General features: G+C 44.1%; 2 protein-coding genes across 2 annotated transcripts in view; one reads left to right on the top strand and one right to left on the bottom strand.

The window, feature by feature from the left end:
• SDK1 (sidekick cell adhesion molecule 1) overlaps nt 1-16,976 on the bottom strand; it is a 660,854-nt gene extending 643,878 nt beyond the window's left edge. Inside the window, exon 1 of the mRNA XM_054042917.1 lies at nt 15,574-16,976. Within this exon, the coding sequence (XP_053898892.1) occupies nt 15,574-16,048 (475 nt within the window). The 5' untranslated portion in view covers nt 16,049-16,976. The remainder of the gene's footprint in view (nt 1-15,573) is intronic.
• A 970-nt stretch (nt 16,977-17,946) lies between these two features.
• Nucleotides 17,947-19,663, top strand: part of CARD11 (caspase recruitment domain family member 11) — a 182,727-nt gene continuing 181,010 nt past the window's right edge. Inside the window, exon 1 of the mRNA XM_054041285.1 lies at nt 17,947-18,153. The gene's annotated coding sequence lies outside the window, so the exon portion shown is untranslated. The remainder of the gene's footprint in view (nt 18,154-19,663) is intronic.

The following is a 19,663-nucleotide window of genomic DNA, read 5'->3' as shown; positions in this document are numbered from 1 at the left end:
GTAAATTATGAAGAAAAATTAGCTGCATGAAGAAAACTAGCTACAGCTGGGATTATAAATAGAGCTGGTAGCACTCCCTATTAAGAAGGTTGCCCAGCACTCTATTTTTCAGTTGTTTAGAACTCTGCCAAACTTTAACCAACTGGCTGATCTATTCTATGGTAGGTATCTGCCTCAGGCTGATATTTTTTTTTTTTTGTAAAATTTTAGACAAAATGTTTCAGCGGTTTCTGAAAACAATGGGGGGGTGTCTTGGCCATGTTAAAAAAATCTGGCAGTCTTTTCTATGAAAAGCTTTAGCACCCTGGAGCAAAGATGTTAAATAAGACAGATAGATGCCCTTAGTAACAGAGATGTGCCTTTCACAGTCCCCATGAAAATCTGCCCAAATTTGGCCAAGTTATAAGACTTTGATCATCACAATTTGCACATGGACAGCAGAGACTTCTGAGATTTAGCAGCTAAATTCCCCAATAATTCCATCTGCACTGGGCATTATTCAGCCTGCCATTGCAGCTCTGGGCTGCTGCAAGCCATGTAACCTCTATGTCTGGGCATGTGAGCTGAGAGCTAGGATACTGTCTCTCATGTGCTCTCACTGATCTCATGCTGGGCTCAGACAGCATAGAGGAGAAAGTTGCCTGATTCAGATGCAGAGGGAACAAGAGTTTGACCTGGGGGGGGGAAGGGGAGGAGAGTTGGGGGAGTACACTGGGACAAGGAGAGAGGGGGATAAGGAGGAGCCAGGCAAAGGGAGACTGGAACTTGCTAGGCAAGGAGACTGGGCCTGAGAGACAGTGAGTAGGGGGGAAGGAAGTGAGGGAAGGAGGAGAATCAGATCTGATGAAGAGCCAGGTTGTAGGGCAGGAGAACTAGGACTAGCAGGGGAAGAAGACTGGAACAAAGATCCAGGGAAGAAGGAGAAAGGGACACTGAGACTGGACAAGGAGCCAATGGGAATGAGGAATTTGGGCAGGGAGGGGTTAATGGAGGCCAGATTAGGGGAGAAATAGATTGGTTGTTGAGCTGTCCAGGGGACGAGACTGGAAAAGTCTAGGCAAGGAAACTGAGGACAAAGAACAACTGAGCAAAGAGACAGGGACAGAGATAGGTGGGGAAACAGAGACTGAAACAAGATGTCCTGAGGGACTTGCTGGATATGGAAATTGGAGTCAGAAGGAGCAAAAGGGACCATACTTGGAAGAAATGGGCAGAAGAGTCTGTGTCCACCAGAGCATACTCCAATCCAGGGCCTGGAATGGAACCCAAGATTCCTGACTCTCACTATTCCTCTGCCATCTGCAAATATCTGTGAAATCCACCGATAAAGTGTCCCATACTATGCTAGTGCTGATCCATACTGAAGATGACAACCTATCAGTTACTTACTGCTATCATTAGCTCAAGTGACAGGTCTATGAGGTGGATCTAAAGATTCCAATCCTGCTGAACCATGTGGCTACCAATATGATGCCACTTGACATAATGACATAGGGTCCTGTGAAGGGGTCAGAAGCTCTACCCACATCTGACATCCTTCAGAGGGGGATTCAGCCAACCCAATTAATCCCCTAGTTAACTGCTTAGGTGTATGACAGTGAGTTAATTAAATAAGGAAGATAATTAAATAAAGGCTTATGACAGCTCAGTTAGAGGAGACCCATGAGAAGAAAGAAAGTTTTCAAGGAGGGGAGCTCCTAGAGAGCCTGAACTAAGTAGAAGCTGTACTCCTAGAGCAAGGGAGCCTGAACTAATCAGGAGAGAAACCTGATGAAGACCCGGGGAGGAGGTAAGTAATGGACTCAACTGGGGGACAGATTGGGTCTGATTCAATCTCTCAGCCAGGAAGTTGAGGCTTTGTATTGGACTTTCGGTTAAATAAATTCTATGGGGAAGGTGGTCCAGAATACCTGAAGCTTGTTTGGGGTTTGTTTATACTCTGACTGGAGGAAAATTGAGGCAGGTCTCCTCAGATACACCACAGCTGACCCCAAGAGAGTGTACTGGGGACATGCCTGCACTGTGGCACAGAATTTGTGGGAGGTTCAGTGTGCTTTCTTAAAAACCTAGGAAATTAAACACATAAACCTAAGTTAAAACAACATTACTAAGACTGCAAAATCAATTGTTTAAAAAGTTAGGATATACCAGAATTAAGGTTGCCTGTGCAATCCTAATTCCCCCCCCCCTTTACATATGCATTATAACAGTCTTTATTTGCATGATCACATTCTAATTTTTCCATAAGGGCCCTGCCTCATTCACTGAGGAATAAATCAAGACTGCATGGTGAAGGAGACTGTAGATTCCTGCTTCATTTGTTGCAGAAGTTATACGGCATAAAGTCAATGAAGCAGGGGATTGCAGGAAGAAAAAGGATGGTCTCATAGTTAAGGCAGCTGAATGCTGCCCTGGATAACTGTATTCTATTCCTGCTTGTGTTTTAGAGTTTCTGAATGATGCTATTCAAGTCACTTTAACCAAACTTTTCACAAGTGATCATTATTTGTGTTCCTCATTTTTAGGGTACCTGCCTTGACACTCTGAGGCTTGATTTGCAAAAGTGATGAGAGCACTTACAATTGAAATCAATGAGAGCTCTGCTTTCAATCTATAGAGTGTTATATAAAGGTAAATATTCTGAAAAAGCAGGTTCGGGTTCTCAAATTGGATAGCCAAAATTAGAGGATAATTTTTTCCTCAATCTCTTTCTGCCTCAAATCTTCATCTATAAAATGGAGATAATATCCCCTCACGCCACCAAGGTGTTGTGAAAATAAATAAATATTTGTAAAGCACTCAGATACTATAGTGAGGAGTATTGCAGAAAAGTCTAGGAAGAATTCTGTCTGAGTACAATGCAATAAATAAGACATAGGGCTACACTTGGACACTGAGGAGAAAACAGTGTATTGAATAGCTTCCCATTAAATGAGCACCATCCATTCTGTGCATTAAAGGAGGCAGAAATCCTGTTTGGAAGAAAAATAGTATGTGACTGTGACACTCGGAACCTCAAAGTAGCACCCTGGAACCTTCATATTCACCACTGTCATATAATTATGATCTGTTTTGTACAAAGTATTACTTGTGAGGTATCATTTTAAAAGTCCTGATATGGTGAACATTAATATTTTATTGGACTGTATGTGCTATCATTGTATGTGAAGTTATGAAGTTTTGCTATGTGTCTGTTACTGAAATTTGTTGTGAGGTTGGGAACACCCACAATCAGCCTTTCAGGTACAACAATGGAGTAACCAGACAGCAGTTAATGACTCATTAACACACATCAAGGAAAGAATCCACTATCCCAGAAACTGTATAGAAAGAAGACTTCTCAGAGGGAGCACATATACAGTGGACACTGCTTGACCCATGTCATAGCAAAAGATCTTTCCAACAAGCTAGAAGAAACTATAAAAGAGAGGAAGTGACATCATCCTTGGCCTCAGTTTACCCCACAACTCAACACCTGGAAAGAAACACGTCTGAAGAACAAAGACTTTGAATTGGAGGAGGGTGGTCCTAGGCTGGAAGGCAGCTCCAGCCTATGCATTGAGGATCTGTGACCTGTGACCTAGACATAAAATGCTCTAAGTGCATTAAGTCGGCGACCGCGTCCACAGTACCGAGGCTAGCATCGACTTCCGGAGCGTTGCACTGTGGGTAGCTATCCCACAGTTCCCGCAGTCTCCGTCGCCCATTGGAATTCTGGGTTGAGATCCCAATGCCTGATGATGCAAAAACAGTGTCGCGGGGGGTTCTGGGTACATGTCGTCAGGCCCCTCCCCCTCCGTCAGAGCAATGGCAGACAATCGATTCGCGCCTTTTTACTTGGGTTACCTGTGCAGACAACATACCACAGCAAGCATGGAGCCCGCTCAGCTCAGCTCACCATCACCATATGTCACCTGGGTGCCGGCAGACGTGGTACTGCATTGCTACACAGCAGCAGCTAATTGCCTTTTGGCAGTAGACGATGCAGTATGACAGGTAGCAGTCATCGGCTATCTGGGTGCTGGCAGACGTGGGGCTGCATTGCTACACAGCAGCAGCTCCTTGCCTTTTGGCAGTGGATGGTGTATTACAACTGGTATCCGTCGTCGTCGTACTCCTCAGTGAGTTTGGTCAGAGGCACCTGTGCAGACATGTTTTGTCTCCTGGAGACTCAGTCCTGCCGGCAGTCCTATTGAACTGTCTTGATGATGATGGCTAGCAGTCGTAATATAGCATTTTCTGCCAAGCACCCAGAAGATGCCGATGGCTATCAGTCATGCTGCACCGTCTGCTGCCAGCTTAAGATGTAAAAAATAGATGGACCAGTTTTGTTCTGTATTCATTTGCTTCCCCCTCCCTCCGTGAAATCAACGGCCTGCTAAACCCAGGGGTTTGAGTTCAATCTTTGGGTGGGGCCATTCTGTGTGACAGTTGTTTGTGTTTCTCCCTGATGCACAGCCACCTTTGTTGATTTTAATTCCCTGTAAGCCGTGTCGTCACTCGCCACTCCTTCCCTCTCTCCGTCAGACAATAGTTTGGCGCCTTTTTTCAGCCCAGACGCCATAGCACTGGAATCATGGAGCCCGCTCAGATCACCGCGGCAATTATGAGCACTATGAACACCACGCACATTGTCCTGGAGTATATGCAGAGCCAGAACATACCAAAGCAAAACCAGGCGAGGAGGCGATTGCAGCACGGCGACGAGAGTGATGAGGAAATTGACATGGACATAGACCTCTCACAAAGTACAGGCCCCAGCAATGTGCAAATCATGGTGTTACTGGGGCAGGTTCATGGCGTGGAACACCGATTCTGGGCCCGGGAAACAAGCACAGACTGGTGGGACCGCATCATGTTGCAGGTGTGGGTTGATTCCCAGTGGCTGCGAAACTTTCGCATACGTAAGGGCACTTTCATGGAACTTTGTGACTTGCTTTCCCCTGCCCTGAAGCGCCAGAATACCAGAATGAGAGCAGCCCTCACAGTTGAGAAGCGTGTGGTGATAGCCCTGTGGAAGCTTGCAACACCAGACAGCTACTGGTCAGTCGGGAATCAATTTGGAGTGGGCAAATCTACTGTGGGGGCTGCTATGATCCAAGTAGCCAACGCTATCAAAGACCTGCTGATATCAAGGGTAGTGCAGGTCATAGTGGATGGCTTTGCTGCAATGGGATTCCCAAACTGTGGTGGGGCGACAGACGGAACCCATATCCCTATCTTGGCACCGGAGCACCAAGCCACCGAGTACATAAACTGCAAGGGGTACTTTTCAATGCTGCTGCAAGCCCTGGTGGATCACAAGGGACGTTTCACTAACATCAACGTGGGATGGCCGGGAAAGGTACATGATCCTCGCGTCTTCAGGAACTCTGGTCTGTTTCAAAAGTTGGAGGAAGGGACTTTCTTCCCAGACCAGAAAATAACCGTTGGGGATGTTGAAATACCTATCATTATCCTTGGGGACCTAGCCTACCCCCTAATGCCATGGCTCATGAAGCCGTACACAAGTAGCCTGGACAGTAGTCAGGACCTGTTCAACTATACGCCGAGCAAGTGCCGAATGGTGGTGGAATGTGCATTTGGACGTTTAAAAGCGCGCTGGCGCAGTTTACTGACTCGGATAGACCTCAGTGAAGCCAATATTCCAATTGTTATTGCTGCTTGCTGTGCGCTCCACAATATCTGTGAGAGTAAGGGGGAAGACATTTATGGCGGGGTGGGAGGTTGAGGCAAATCACCTGGTCGCTGATTATGCGCAGCCAGACACCAGGCGGTTAGAAGAGCACAGTAGGGCGCTGTGCGCATCAGAGAAGCTTTGAAAATGAGTTTTGTGACTGGCTAGCCTACAGTGTGAAACTTTTGTTTGTTTCTCCTTGATGAACCCTCCGCCCCCACCCCCCCGGTTCACTCTACTTCCCTGTAAACTAACCACCCTCTCCTCTCCCCTTCGAGCACCGCTTGCAGAGGCAATAAAGTCACTGTTATTTCACATTCATGCATTCTTTATTAATTCATCACACAACTAGGGGGATAACTGCCAAGGTAACCTGGGAGGGATGGGGGAGGAGGGAAGGAAAAGGACACACTGCAGTTTAAAACTTTAAAACTTTAACACTTCTGATGCTTGGGCAATCATCTGGGGTGGAGTGACTGGGTGGCTGGAGGCCCCCCCCACCACATTCTTGGGTGTCTGGGTGAGGAGGCTATGGAACTTGGGGAGGAGGGCTGTTGGTTACACAGGGGCTGTAGCGGCAGTCTCTGCTCCTGCTGCCTTTCCTGCAGCTCAAAAATATGCTGGAGCATTTCAGTTTGATGCTCCAGCAGCCAGAGCATCGACTCTTGCCTTCTGTCAGCAAGCTGACGCCACCTATCCTCTTCAGCCCGCCACTTGCTCTCTTCAGCCCGCGAATCAGCCCGCCACCTCTCCTCTCGTTCATATTGTGCTTTTTTGCACTCTGATATTGACTGCCTCCACGCATTCTGCTGTGCTCTGTCAGCGTGGGAGGACATCTGGAGCTCCGAGAACATATCATCCCGAGTCCGCCGTTTTCTCCTTCTAATCTTCACTAGCCTCTGTGAAGGAGAAACATTTGCAGCTGGTGGAGGAGAAGGGAGAGGTGGTTAAAAAAGACACATTTAAGAGAACAATGGGTACACTCTTTCATGTTAAATTTTGCTGTTCACATTACACAACACATGTGCTTTCGTTACAAGGTCGCATTTTTCCTCTTATATTGAGGGCCTGCCGGTTTGATGGGAGAGATCACTCACGCAGTGCCAGGCAACAGATTTCGGCTTGCAGGCAGCCATGGTAAGCCACAGTCTTTTGGCTTTTTTAACCTTCTTAACATGTGGGAATGGTTTCAAACAGTAGTGCCCTCATTTCCCATACCAAGCACCCATTGGCTTGGCCATTTAAAATGGATTTGCAATGTAAAAGGAGGGGCTGCGGTTTCCGGGTTAACATGCAGCACAAACCCAACTACCCCCGCCCCACCCAATTCTCTGGGATGATTACTTCACCCCTCCCCCCTATCGCATGGCTAACAGCGGGGAACATTTCTGTTCAGCCGAGCAGGAACGGGCACCTCTGAATGTCCCCTTAATAAAATCACCCCATTTCAACCAGGTGACCGTGAATGATATCACTCTCCTGAGGATAACAAAGGGAGATAAGGAATGGATGTTGTCCGCATGCCAGCAAACACCGGGACCATACGCTGCCATGCTTTGTTATGCAATGATTCCAGACTACGTGCTACTGGCCTGGCGTGGTAAAGTGTCCAAACGTGGCGGATGGGATAAGGCAGCCCTCCCCAGAAACCTTTTGCAAAGGCTTTGGGAGTACATGAAGGAGAGCTTTCTGGAGATGTCCCTGGAGGATTTCCGCTCCATCCCCATACAGGTTAACAGACTTTTCCAGTAGCTGTACTGGCCGCGATTGCCAGGGCAAATTAATCATTAAACACACTTGCTTTTAAACCATGTGTAATATTTACAAAGGTACACTCACCAGAGGTCCCTTGTGTGCCCTCAGGGTCTGGGAGCACGCCTTGGGTGAGTTTGGGGGTTACTGGTTCCAGGTCCAGGGTGGTAAACATATCCTGGCTGTTGGGGAAACCAGTTTCTCTGCTTCCTTGCTGTGAGTATCTTCATTGTTTTCATCATCATCTTCTTCGTACCCGCTTCCCTGTTGCGTGATTCTCCATTGATGGAGTCAAAGCACATGGTTGAGGCAGTGATGGCCACACCCACTTGCATGGCATGCAGCTCCCCGTAGAAGCAGCACGTTTTCGGCTCTGCCCCGGACCTTCCGTTTGCCTCTCTGGCTTTGTGGTAGGCTTGCCTTAGCGCCTTAATTTTCACACGGCACTGCTGTGCGTCCCTGTTATGGCCTCTGTCCTTCATGGCCTTTGAGACTTTTTCTAATATTTTGCCATTTTGTTTACTGCTACGGAGTTCAGCTAGCACTGATTCGTCTCCCCATATGGCGTGCAGATCCTGTACCTCCCATTCGCTCCATGCTGAAGCTCTTTTGCAATCCTGGGACTCCATCATGGTTACCTGTGCTTATGAGCTCTGCGTGGTCACCTGTGCTCTCCACGCTGGGCAAACAGGAAATGAAATTCAAACGTTCGCGGGGCTTTTCCTGTCTACCTGGTCAGTGCACCTGAGTTGAGAGTGCTGTCCAGAGCGGTCACAATGAAGCACTGTGGGATAGCTCCCAGAGGCCAATAACGTCGAATTCCGTCCACACTACCCCAAATCTGACCCGCAAAGGCCGATTTTAGCGCTAATCCCCTCGTCAGAGGTGGAGTAAAGAAACCGGTTTAAAGGGCCCTTTAAGTTAAAAAAAAAAAGGGCTTCGTCGTGTGGACGTGTCCAGGCTTAATTCGATTTAACGCTGCTAAATTCGATCTAAACTCGTAGTGTAGACCAGGCCTTAGAGACTAACAAATTTATTTCAGCATAAGCTTTTGTGGGCTGCAGCTCACTTCTTCAGATGCTTATGCTGAAATAAATTTGTTAGTCTCTAAGGTGCCACAAGTACTCCTGTTCTTTTTGCTAAAACGATTTGTTTTGGTTGAAGTGCTTGGGAAACCTCAGCTCAGTTTACAAAGGCTGGTGTGTCCTCTCCACATCAAGGAGGGGTGGACTGAGTAATGAATTTACACTGGCCATGTTTCTGACGAGTGCAACATGGTACAGTTCTGGGATGCAAGGATCAGGAGCAAGGGGCAATTGGCTGGATCCTCTCTATTGTTGGTTCATGAGTGGCAGAGAGATCATTCATGTAACTCAGTTGGGTGTGTCCCTTTCTGTGTAAGTGCAGTACCTGCCAGAGGTCTGTAGCTTGCCAACAGCATCACAGTGTGAGAGGAGGCCCAGGTTGATGGGACAGACGGCTCAGTGGTCCCACAGTCCAGGTTGCACCCCAGGGACCCCAACACAATGACCATGTAATTAAAGACTGTCAAAAATGCAAACACTAGAGGGAGCAAATTAAGGTTTCATGGGCAACCTTAGCATCAATCTGTTCCTTAAACTATTTTGAAATAGTTAATTTTTCCACATTCTTGCAATGAGCTCTAGCTAGACAGATACCAGAGCCCCTATTGAATCTCTAACTTCAGTGGGACTCCATTGGCACAAAGCTCATTACAACACTAGGGCCTAAAACTACAATATAGTCAGTTTATATTTTAGCTATAGCTGAAATACAAAACTGACAAATGCATTAAAGTCCTCCCACATTTGATCAGAACGTGTTCTAGAGATGCACATACTTGTATGCACTCCTAAGAATGGCAAAATTTGAAAAACTGACAGCCACAAAAGCTCAAGCAGCTTGAAGACACGAGTTTCCCCTAATTTTGGAACACTTTAGTTCTGTAATAAGATCAGATTTTTTTTTTTTAAGTTTCTAGAGTTTTTTGTCACCCAGACAATCTTCATATGTAAGCAAACATTTGTCAGATTATTGCTTGAAACTTGTGAGTTAGTCACAGTCCTTAACAGAACCTCCAAAGGCTTGCCTATGGGGCCAAAGAAGCCTGTGGACATGGGTTCTCAGTTATGTTGTGCGTCTGCCATACCAGTAAAAACAAAACCGTGAGGATGTTTGGATTTTTGCAAATTCCTTCTCTTCAGTTGAGCAGCTTCCAGCACAACATGGGGAAGATCTGTGAAGAATTTGACTCACCTGAATGCATCTGATTCAAGGGGAGACACCTCCACCTTTCCCCCTCCCCCACTACCATCAACAGTCCCACCTACTCAGGGGAAAAGAAAAAAAAAACAAGGCAGAACCATCAGACACTGAAGCAATGGCATGAGAAGAAGATGCAGACATCACAACTTTGTGAGGCAGTTGCGTGATATGGTTTGGGGAACTCCCAAAACTAACTTCACAGTCTATTCCCAAAATCTTACAGTAGGTGTTTGGTCAAGAAGAAAAGCCACTAGCCTTGCTGGTTTCCCTTGAATATCATCAATAGGTGAGGAAGTGAAAACAAGAGGACTAATTTTCTTGCATGTTGAATTTGAAGCTTTATGAGAAGTTCATTTAAATAGGGCATTTTAAAGCAAAAACATTTGTTTTTTTTCAACATTCTTATCACAAAGTCATCTGAACACATTTGGTTCAAACTTTCCTAAAGAATCTGATTCAATACTGCATCACTCCAGTTTTACACCACTGTAACTTAACTTCACTGAAACCAGTGACCCTCAGCATAAAACAGAGTATTACAGAGGTGAATCAGGCTATAAGACTGTTCGAACTTACACCAGCTAAAACAGTCCCCTATTTTCCAGTGGTCCGAGAGCAGTCAAGAGCATCATACTCTACCCTCTCCTACCCTTTGCTGGACCTACCATGCCCTCTGCACTGATGACGCCACAAGAGGCATCTGACACTTACCCTAAAATGTACGAATCCTCAGCTCCTCCTTTAGAACATCTTCACAGTCACTTTGCACCACTACAGTAGTGCATGTTGACTTTAGTGGAGGATGATGACCTGGCCCTATAAATGCAGTTTATGGAACAATGGCATGAGTATAAACCCCTATTATCACTCGATTCCATATGGATTCTTCTGTCATCCGCCTTCCAGTAGTGCATTAAGCAACAAGACCAATGTCTATCGTGTGGCTTACGTATACTCTCTTCATCCTCTCTCGCACTACCGTTAAGGTCTTCTCTCATTAATTTGTCTGCGGCACTTCACTCAAAATATGATTAAATTAGCAAATATGTATGATGCTTAGAATATTAGATTTAAGTTTTTTAGCAAAGTATACAAATGAATCCATTTTAATAAATCTATTTAAATGCACAGGAAGAAGAATTCACACATTTGAAAACTAACATAAATGCTGTACTAAGAAAAGGGAACACAGAAGGAAAATGTTTTGTGATCTGATGGCCCCCTGACAAATGGCATAAGGCTGTTTTAAGACTAAAAATACCTCTCCTAACATTTAACTTGCCATACCTTCTGCTCTCCAGTAAGTTCATCCTCTCATCTGCCTGCCTGTCTTTCCCCTTACACAACAACTATTTATCTCTTGACATAATTTGCTAAGTATCCTTTGCAACTTCTTCATCCACTTTTTGTATCAAATGCAGTGTACAATTTATTTCACATGTGTCTTGCACTTAACACGTTTATAAATCCCACCAGATTACAAACTGGCATTAAAAAAACCATACCCCATGAAAATACATTCCTGAACCATCCATTTCACTGGTCTATCAAAAGCATAATGGATATTAATGCCACTTTAAATAAGGATTCAGCTTCTTATACAATTTTATATTATAAATTTGATCAAGTGATGGGAAAAATTACACTTTCATCTCTTGTTAAACTAAGAATCAGACAAGCTTCTCTTTCTTTAAATATTACGATACTGTTTTTCTTGTTAAAAGATGCTTAGAGCTTTGCAGTGGTTTTATCTTTTTCAAAATTACCCCCGTTACAGTCAAATTTTAAAAAGTATTTATTCAATCCTTAATAAAAAGTGAGATAATTTTTTTTTAGTATTTAGAGACACACCCCAAAATGTATCTCAGCCTTTAGCAACTTCCACCGTATTTAAACAAACAGTAGTACTTCAATTCAAATCCTCTAGTAGACATGTTACAATTAAACTCTAATGGCCCAATCCTGTAATGAGCTCTGTTCAATCAGTGGGGCTCTGCATAGTCACAGGGATCCACCCAATGAGAGTAATTTGCAGGAGCAGGACCTTTGTTTTCAATACAGTAGCTACCTGCAGGAGCACTAGTTAATTTAGGGGGTTGTTAATGTGATCTGAAGCCTTTCATCACTTATCTGCTAATCTGAACCTGAAATTCCTAAACAATGACTAACAGTGGTTATAAATGACTGTCTTGTGGCTATTTTATGGCCTATGATAATTTGGTGCTAACTAGTTCATTCCTAATGGGCAAACCTGTCAAAAACCACCACAAGCATTATGGTTGGCAGGCTCAGCAGAAAGACCAAGGACTGAATAGGCACAGAAATGTTAAATTACCCTCTCATCCTTAAGGGTTGTCTATCCAAACAAATTCATGCTCATTGGTGAACCATTGGTAGGAAGGCTTGCGCTAATACTGCAAGTTGAAGGGAAGACTTCACTTTCCAGTACTTTCAGTCCTTGTATCTTTGGATTCATTTTAAAATAAAAATACACCACAATAAGCCAGTATCACAGTTAGCTATCAATGAAGATTGAAAAGCTAATGAATATAAATGCTTAAATCTCCTGTAACACAGACTAAGAAAATTGCAATGAAAACTTTGAGCAAAGCGTATTGCCAAAATGTTCTATTTGTATGTCTCATCTCTGAATCCTATGTTCTATATAGATCATCCAGTTGTGGCCAGTACTCAAACTAGTTACAACCACAAAAATACTTGATTGTGTATTTGAAAATATTAAATACTTAGTCTTGATCTTTTCCATTCAGTTTATTGGGAACCGAACTGATAGTGCATTTCAATGTACCCAGTTTAATTTTAAAAGTGCTGGAACAGTCATTTGTGAAGACTTCAGATTCTAACAGCCATAGGCTTCACATTTAGAATGTTGCATTTTATTTTTATCAGATAAAAAGATTAGAGAGTCATGTAATACTCTTGTCCATATGACCAACTCATCATCCCATTAGAAACCCTATGTAGCTGTACCAAAACTTTCATTTTCAAGATACATGAGCTTTTGTCATAAACTGACATCAATATCTTCTATAATGTGAATTTTCAATTTGATATAAAAATGATGGATACATCATACAATTCAGAAAGCATAGAGAACAGCAACTTGTCACTGAATTTAAAATTTGTGACAACCTGTTTGAAGTGCATTGCATTAAGACTGGTACTGTTTTTTATTACATCACATTTTAAAAGGACTACTACTGTGGGCAATGGGATACACTGATGTGGGGCTTGTGGCTAAATAATGAAAGAGTGATCAGAGCATGGGGACTAGACACAGAGTTGCCTAGCACCCAAATGGGTGCCCTAACCACTGGACTACAGAATCATTCTCACACACTCTCTCTCTCTCTTTGGCCCAATGACTGTAGATAAATCCCTCAATAGTCACTGAGCCAGAGAGAAAGTGAGGGTGACCATATCCAGATTAACTCATTTTCACAAGAATCACCTTAGGAGCCTGATTCCAATTCATGGATTGTTAAGCAGAGAGAGGGTGCCTCCCTGCAGCCCAGACTCAAGCACCTATCTCCAATAGAAGGATGGGACTTAGGACATACGACTCTCACCACCACCTTCCACTGTCTACTTTAAGCAGGTCCCTATCTGGCATGCTGGCTTTTGTGGATTGCATTCTAAGGTGCTTATCTCTCCCCATTTTACTGTACAGGGAACCGAGGCACCTAACTCAACTTTGTGGATCACAGTAGTGTTCTTGTGATTTTCTTGGCATCTAAAAGTTAGGGGCCTAGACACTCAGCATTGCAATGCCTAGGTTCCTTTCTGAAGCCCACCCTTTGTTGGTACCTCACTGAATGAATTGTTCATACTTCATTGACTAATAGTTACTAAACCCCATCCCCATGTAGTTGCATAAGTGCTTTTCTACTGAAGGAGAAAGTAGTTTATCTTTCTGCCCCCCTGCAGGCCTATTGCTTGTTTAATTATTGCTTTGCCTGTGCATTTAATAAACTGATTTGGTGTTACGACTTTTTAGGATAGTTTGTAACACTAGACTTTGTACAAATCCCAAACAAATTCAATAAAGATGCATTTTTAATGTGCTTAGTAAACTTTGAAATATGGTACTTAAAGAAATATTGTTTCAGTATATTAAGTACTGAACAAATGTATGTCCATAGTTTTTACTGCAAGATAAAGGTTACTTTTACTATTCACAGCAAATATTTTTTTAAAGAGTCAATTTAATTGATTCAGGGATCTACATGTAAAACTGGCTTCACTGCTAATCTCAAGAAGTCTAATTTAAATAAATATTTTAAAATATTTGCCTTTCAAAATAAAAGGTCACATTGGTAGATGCCAATCAAGGATACAGAAAAAGAGAATAAATGTGAATTATAATTTGCAGAGGATTACATTAACTAGATGTAAGTACATTCTGTTTTACTATAACAATACCCTCTGTTACAGTTTGCAGGCCTCAGCACAAGTAGTTTGGGAATAGGAATGACAGCATAAACAAAACTTTGAAAAAGAGACAGATTTATGAGGGTGGAGTTGACTATTAAACAGTGGATTAGAACTACTCCATACCCTGGGGCTGAAAATGTTTGAAAGGGTGCAGACAGATTACAGCAGACTTGGTTTCATAGCCCTCTCCCTCAACATACAGACTATCCAGTTATTAAACTTTAGCTGTAGCGTTCTCTCCATGTACAAAAACTAAGGAGCTAGTGAGCACCCACAGAAACAGTTCAAAGATAAAATCAATGCAGCAGTTTGCTTATTTGTAAAAGGCTGATTGACTAAATCAGGATATACTGGTTTACACTTTAAAAATGAAGTTGGTAAACATCTATTAAATACAGGGTTAATCAAAACATAGAGGGTACTTTATTTTAAAGATTTGTTCACAGAACTCATTCCCTCTTTTAAGAGATTATTAATTTACAAGTTTTAATCGCTGACCCGGCATCCCACACTATAGAGATGAACACATTAGTGGAGCACACACAATACATTCAGCAATAAAACACAAAACAGCAAAGAAAGTGAAAGCTGCATTTGTTCAGCATGTCATTTTGCTCAGCCAACCGTAATGCCATAGCCTACCACTTATTGTTTACTCTGTCAAAGGATTATTAAGAACTACCCTGCATTTGGCTATTTTTTTACAGACGTAAATTTAGATGGAAAGTGATTGCCACTTGATATTTGAAATCGATTGGTCGACTGTGACCCTTCGTTTACAAGAGACTCATTTAACAGCAAGGATCTCTGATTTGAAAATACTCAGCTACGAATCAATCACAGTTTTGTGTCACTTTTTTTTTTAAACAATCTAAGGAATGAACAAGACTCCACTCGAAGTTCACATACACTGGTACTACTATTTTTAAAAAAAATTGTTTACATGCCTGATTTAGTTCTAGTCGGTGAATTTATGAGTCCGTTTCTCTTGACAACTTATGTCGGTGCACAATGATTTTTTTTTTTAATTCACACAGAAGTTAACTCTTCTGCTGCCTAAGAAATAACAGAAATGTATGTTTATCTCCAATTAAATAAAAAGGCAAGGTTGTGTGACGATTAACAGCAAGGTCCCGATATAGCTATTGATACTTATATAGGGGGTCGAAACGGGACAGAAAGCTAAGAGAATTAGGTAAGGGGGTAAACGCTTGTTCTTATAAAGAAAGGACTGTTTATAAATAAAATACCATTTATATATTAAATCCATTGTTAATTACGGTTTCTGAAGTTTGTTCTCTATGGGATTAAAGCAAAAGGCTATATCCGTGCCTGAACAGGATTTCTACGTCTTAAAAGGCAGATGCAGCATTTCTCTAAATAAAAATGTCTCTGAGCCCTACCTTGTGCCAGTGCTTGCAACATGTGGAGCTGAATCAACAGAAACGCCCACCATCCGCGACAGAAGAAGAAACAGAAGTTTAACTTTATCATCATCCGGTCTCTCCAGCTATTCCTTCGTGCAATAATTTCTCGATCCACCTTTCTTCCAACCATTATTTCTTCACGGATCCCCAGTCGATGCGACTGCCTGATGACAGTTTTGTCAGCTCTTTGGCCATTGATCACTCCACACCCCGAGGCCGGTTTCTCTTTGGTGGGTTGAGGACATCGCCCTTTGCCTTCATCCTGAAGTTTGGGGGGAACAGAAACCCCCGGTTTACAGGAGCGGAGGACTCGGTGATTTGTGCTCACTTTGCATGCAACCCGAAGGCAGCACGCCGTGTGCATGACTGTGTTATAATCGCCATCTAAATCAATGTATCTTGGGGAGGTATTGATTGCACCAAAACAACCAGGCAGAAATGTGAAACACATGTTTCTTTGCACTGTCACATCCAATGCCTTCAACGCTGAGAAAGTAAGTTTACTGGCGTTAGTATTCCAATAAATCTGGGTCCTTCATCACATCGCTAGCAAAACCAGAGAGAGATTGATCCATTTAGATAGCCACCAGCAGACAATCCAGAGAGCACCTTTCATACCGCAAAGATGACGGAAACTATTCCCACTTGTGATTTTTATGGAGCAGGTTAGTTTTCCGTATGTGTCCCATTCCCCGTGAAACCCCAGCTACAGAAGTGTTAAATTCTTGTATAAGTAGAAAATAAACCTAAAACCAAGGGGAAATAGCGCACTACTCCTTGCACTAAAGATTTATTTCAGACAATTTCAAGATTAGCCATGCAGACAGAGTAGTCTCCAGATATCCCCCCAGAGCTCCACAATTATATTAATCCGATTTTCTTTTGGCTACAAATCTGTCATCAATGTCAGGGTCTGAAGGGTCCTTGACCAGGTAGATTTAGCAGCCCTAGCTGTGATTCCAGTTAGATCTGAAGTCAGCTACAGGCCAGTGGGGGTGTCACTCGAACTCGCACACTCAGCCGGAGGTGGGGAAAACCTCAGTTGATCAAGATTTCCCTCCTAGCAGGAAGGTGCTGGTCTGTTTCTTGCAAGGGAACCGCAGTAAAAACCACCTCCAAAAACGTGCAAAGGATTTGCTTCTGGTCGGTTGTGGAAGCAACAAAGAAACCCTCTGCTGGGGCGTTTCAAGAAGGAGGAGGACGGAAAATCGCCTGAAACAAGCAGCAACAAGGTGAAATCCTTCCAGTCCCTTTGCTTATATGGACTCCTCCTACGTTCCTTGTTTGTGCAGTCCAGGGCTCCTGGTTCTTCCTGTGTGTCTCTCCCTCAGAGAGGCTGCAAACACAAGGGGGAAAGCTCTATCGGAGCAGCAATAAACCCCTACACAATAAAAAAAAATAAGTAAACGCTAAAGGTTTAACATTTAAACAAACAGCGGGAATTGCTCCCCCCCGCCCCTTAAAGAGAGTGGGGGAAAGTTTTTTTAGAGGTTTTTCCTCCTCAGATTTTGTCCTGATGGTTAAAATACAAATAGTACAAAGCGAATCAGAACCAAAAGTAAAACAAATCGCCAAGGAGGGAAAGGGATCAAACAAAAATCCTGCCAGCTCCCTCCCTTGCCCGCCACAAGATTGAGCCTGAACTTTCCTCACCTCTCGCTCTGTGTCACCTGGTATTCAACCCTACCCCTATCGCCCAGTTCATCTCCACCCTTCACACCCCCACCCTCACTTTACTGAGTCCTCCTGTCGTGTCCCCTGCCTCATCGCCTCCCTCCTCTCCCACCCCCCTTACTCAATCCACATTCCCTTCCCCTCTCTCCTCCCCCCCAACCATAAATACCCCATCTCACCACCTCCCCTACCTAACTGACCCCCACACAGCGCTCCCAGTTCCTCCCTCATCCCCTGACCTACACCTAGGAGGGCTGGGTCTGTGTGGGGAAATCCCTCCCGGGGCCAAGCAAAGCTGCTGCGAGGGCACTGGGGGGGGGGGGGGGGCTGTCAGAGGCAGACGATGTGCGGGGGTTGGGTGTATTCACACAGGTTTGCCCGCCCGTTCTGTACAGGCGCTGGGAGGGGGGGAGCCCAGCTCCCTTCCCCTCACACACTAGCTGGTAATGAGCGCGGGACCTTCCAGCAGCCGCACGGAACGCTCGCCGTCCCGACCTTCCATTCCACCCGTTCTGTTCCCTCCCCCCACCCCGACCCTTGCCGAGGCGCCGCCTCCAGCCAGGCGACTGATTGGACAGAAGACGTGTGGGGGAAGAGGAAAAAGAGAGGGGGAGGGGTGGGGCGTTCTTTAACGGCCGCGCGCGCTAGCCCCGATGGAACGTTGCCCCTGGTCCTCGCGCTCGCTGCGCCCCCTAGGTTTGCAAGCCAGCCTCTGCAGCAATTGCAGCAGAAAGGGTGGAAGGGCAGGCACGCCCAGCAAAGAATGGGTGAGTCTGCTGTAGCTGCGGGTCAAGAATCTCTCTCTGTGCATCCCCTGCAGCTATTAATTTTTGGCAGCAACGAGCAAAAAGAGGGATTTGACGAAAGCCAGGGCGCCTAGAGGTACAAATTAACGCTCCCCCCCCTTCTCTCTTTGTGTGGTGCTTTAGCTCAGCCTGCAAGGGCTAGCAGCGCTGCAAAGTTCTTGAGCTTTGTTTTATTTGATATATCAGCAAATGTTTGAACTAGGTTTGCGCCCAACTTTTTTTTAATATCTTGGCAAGATACCTATTGCGTTGGATTCACCAGGCGCACACAGTCACGTCAAATGTAAGATGTTTTTGTATTATTAAGGGATGGCATGAAGCTTTGGCAAAGAAATGAGGCATTTAAATTAAGCCAGTTCTCTTTCCACACTCCCCTGTTTTCTTGCATAATAAAAAGGAAAGTCTCCGACGCCACCTCACAAACTGGAGCATATCTACTAGCCCCACACCTGCACAATCTCCTTCACATATAGTATCCGGCAGGTGCAACATATCTGTAGCCCTTCCACTCCCTAATGTGTAACAGGTTCATTGATTTCTAATAGCCACATGTGCACTTTTTTACCTATGCAGTAACTAATGGGTGGCTATAACCCCCCCAATCAGTATCAGGCTCATGATATCCAGTGCCCTGCACATTCTTTCCCTCTTCCCCTTATTATCTAACAGAAGCATTATATATCCCAGCTTTTCCCCAATCTTTCTCTTTCTGTTATTGAATTAGTGCATAGTATGCCTCTGCCCCTGCAGATGAACTCTTTCTACTTCAGTATCTAACATCTCTGTGATATCGATATCCCACTGTGTTCCATATCTGCTAACAGGAGATCTAGGCTACCCCAATGCTCTGTAACCTCTCCCTAGTAACCAAAAGATACAAGCTATAGCTCAGCCCCAACCTTATTAACAACCAGATGCATGATACACTCTATCCCAGCACATTTTCCCTCACTGGTATGAAACAGGTGAATAATTATAGAACTCAGGGCTCCACTCTTATACTCATCCCTCCCTAAGGTCTGTTTTCAGTACAGTACAAGCTGAGCCAAGCCTGTTTTAAACTGTGTAGAGAACTGGTCTCAGGGGTACAACTGTGTTTATAATTTCTGTTGAGCTATCAACAATTCACTGCAGTGGGGAGAAACTGTTTTAAAACTAGTTGTTTGAAGGTGGGATGGAGGTCTAATTTCCCCTAACTGGAAATGCATAACACACTTAATTGGGTTTTTAATTACTACAAAGCAGTATTATGGCTGTAGATCTGCCTGAGAAGTTTGGAAGTTCAGTTTCAGATTTTAAGGTCAGTTTGAAATCAGTGGGTGTCATTTGCTATGGGGCAACTGCCCCCTGACAGAGGTATATATGCGCCACTTTTTGGCCCCTCTCCTGGACTTTGGAGGATATATGATATATAATGTTTTGTATGCTGATGCAACTTTGCCACAAACCCCAGTTCTTTTTTTTCCCCTGAAATGACATCCCTGCATGTAGGAAGAAAGGCTCAGGTACTCTCTATTTAAGTTATAGTGAAGTTGAAGGTGGTTATCAATACTGAAGAAGTAGCAGTTGTTAAAATAATCGTCAGG

Source organism: Malaclemys terrapin, chromosome 10 (assembly GCF_027887155.1).
Source record: "Malaclemys terrapin pileata isolate rMalTer1 chromosome 10, rMalTer1.hap1, whole genome shotgun sequence".
NCBI lineage: Eukaryota > Metazoa > Chordata > Testudines > Emydidae > Malaclemys > Malaclemys terrapin.
The sequence above is the reverse complement of the archived record's forward strand: the minus strand, read 5'-3'. Positions and strand labels throughout refer to the sequence as shown.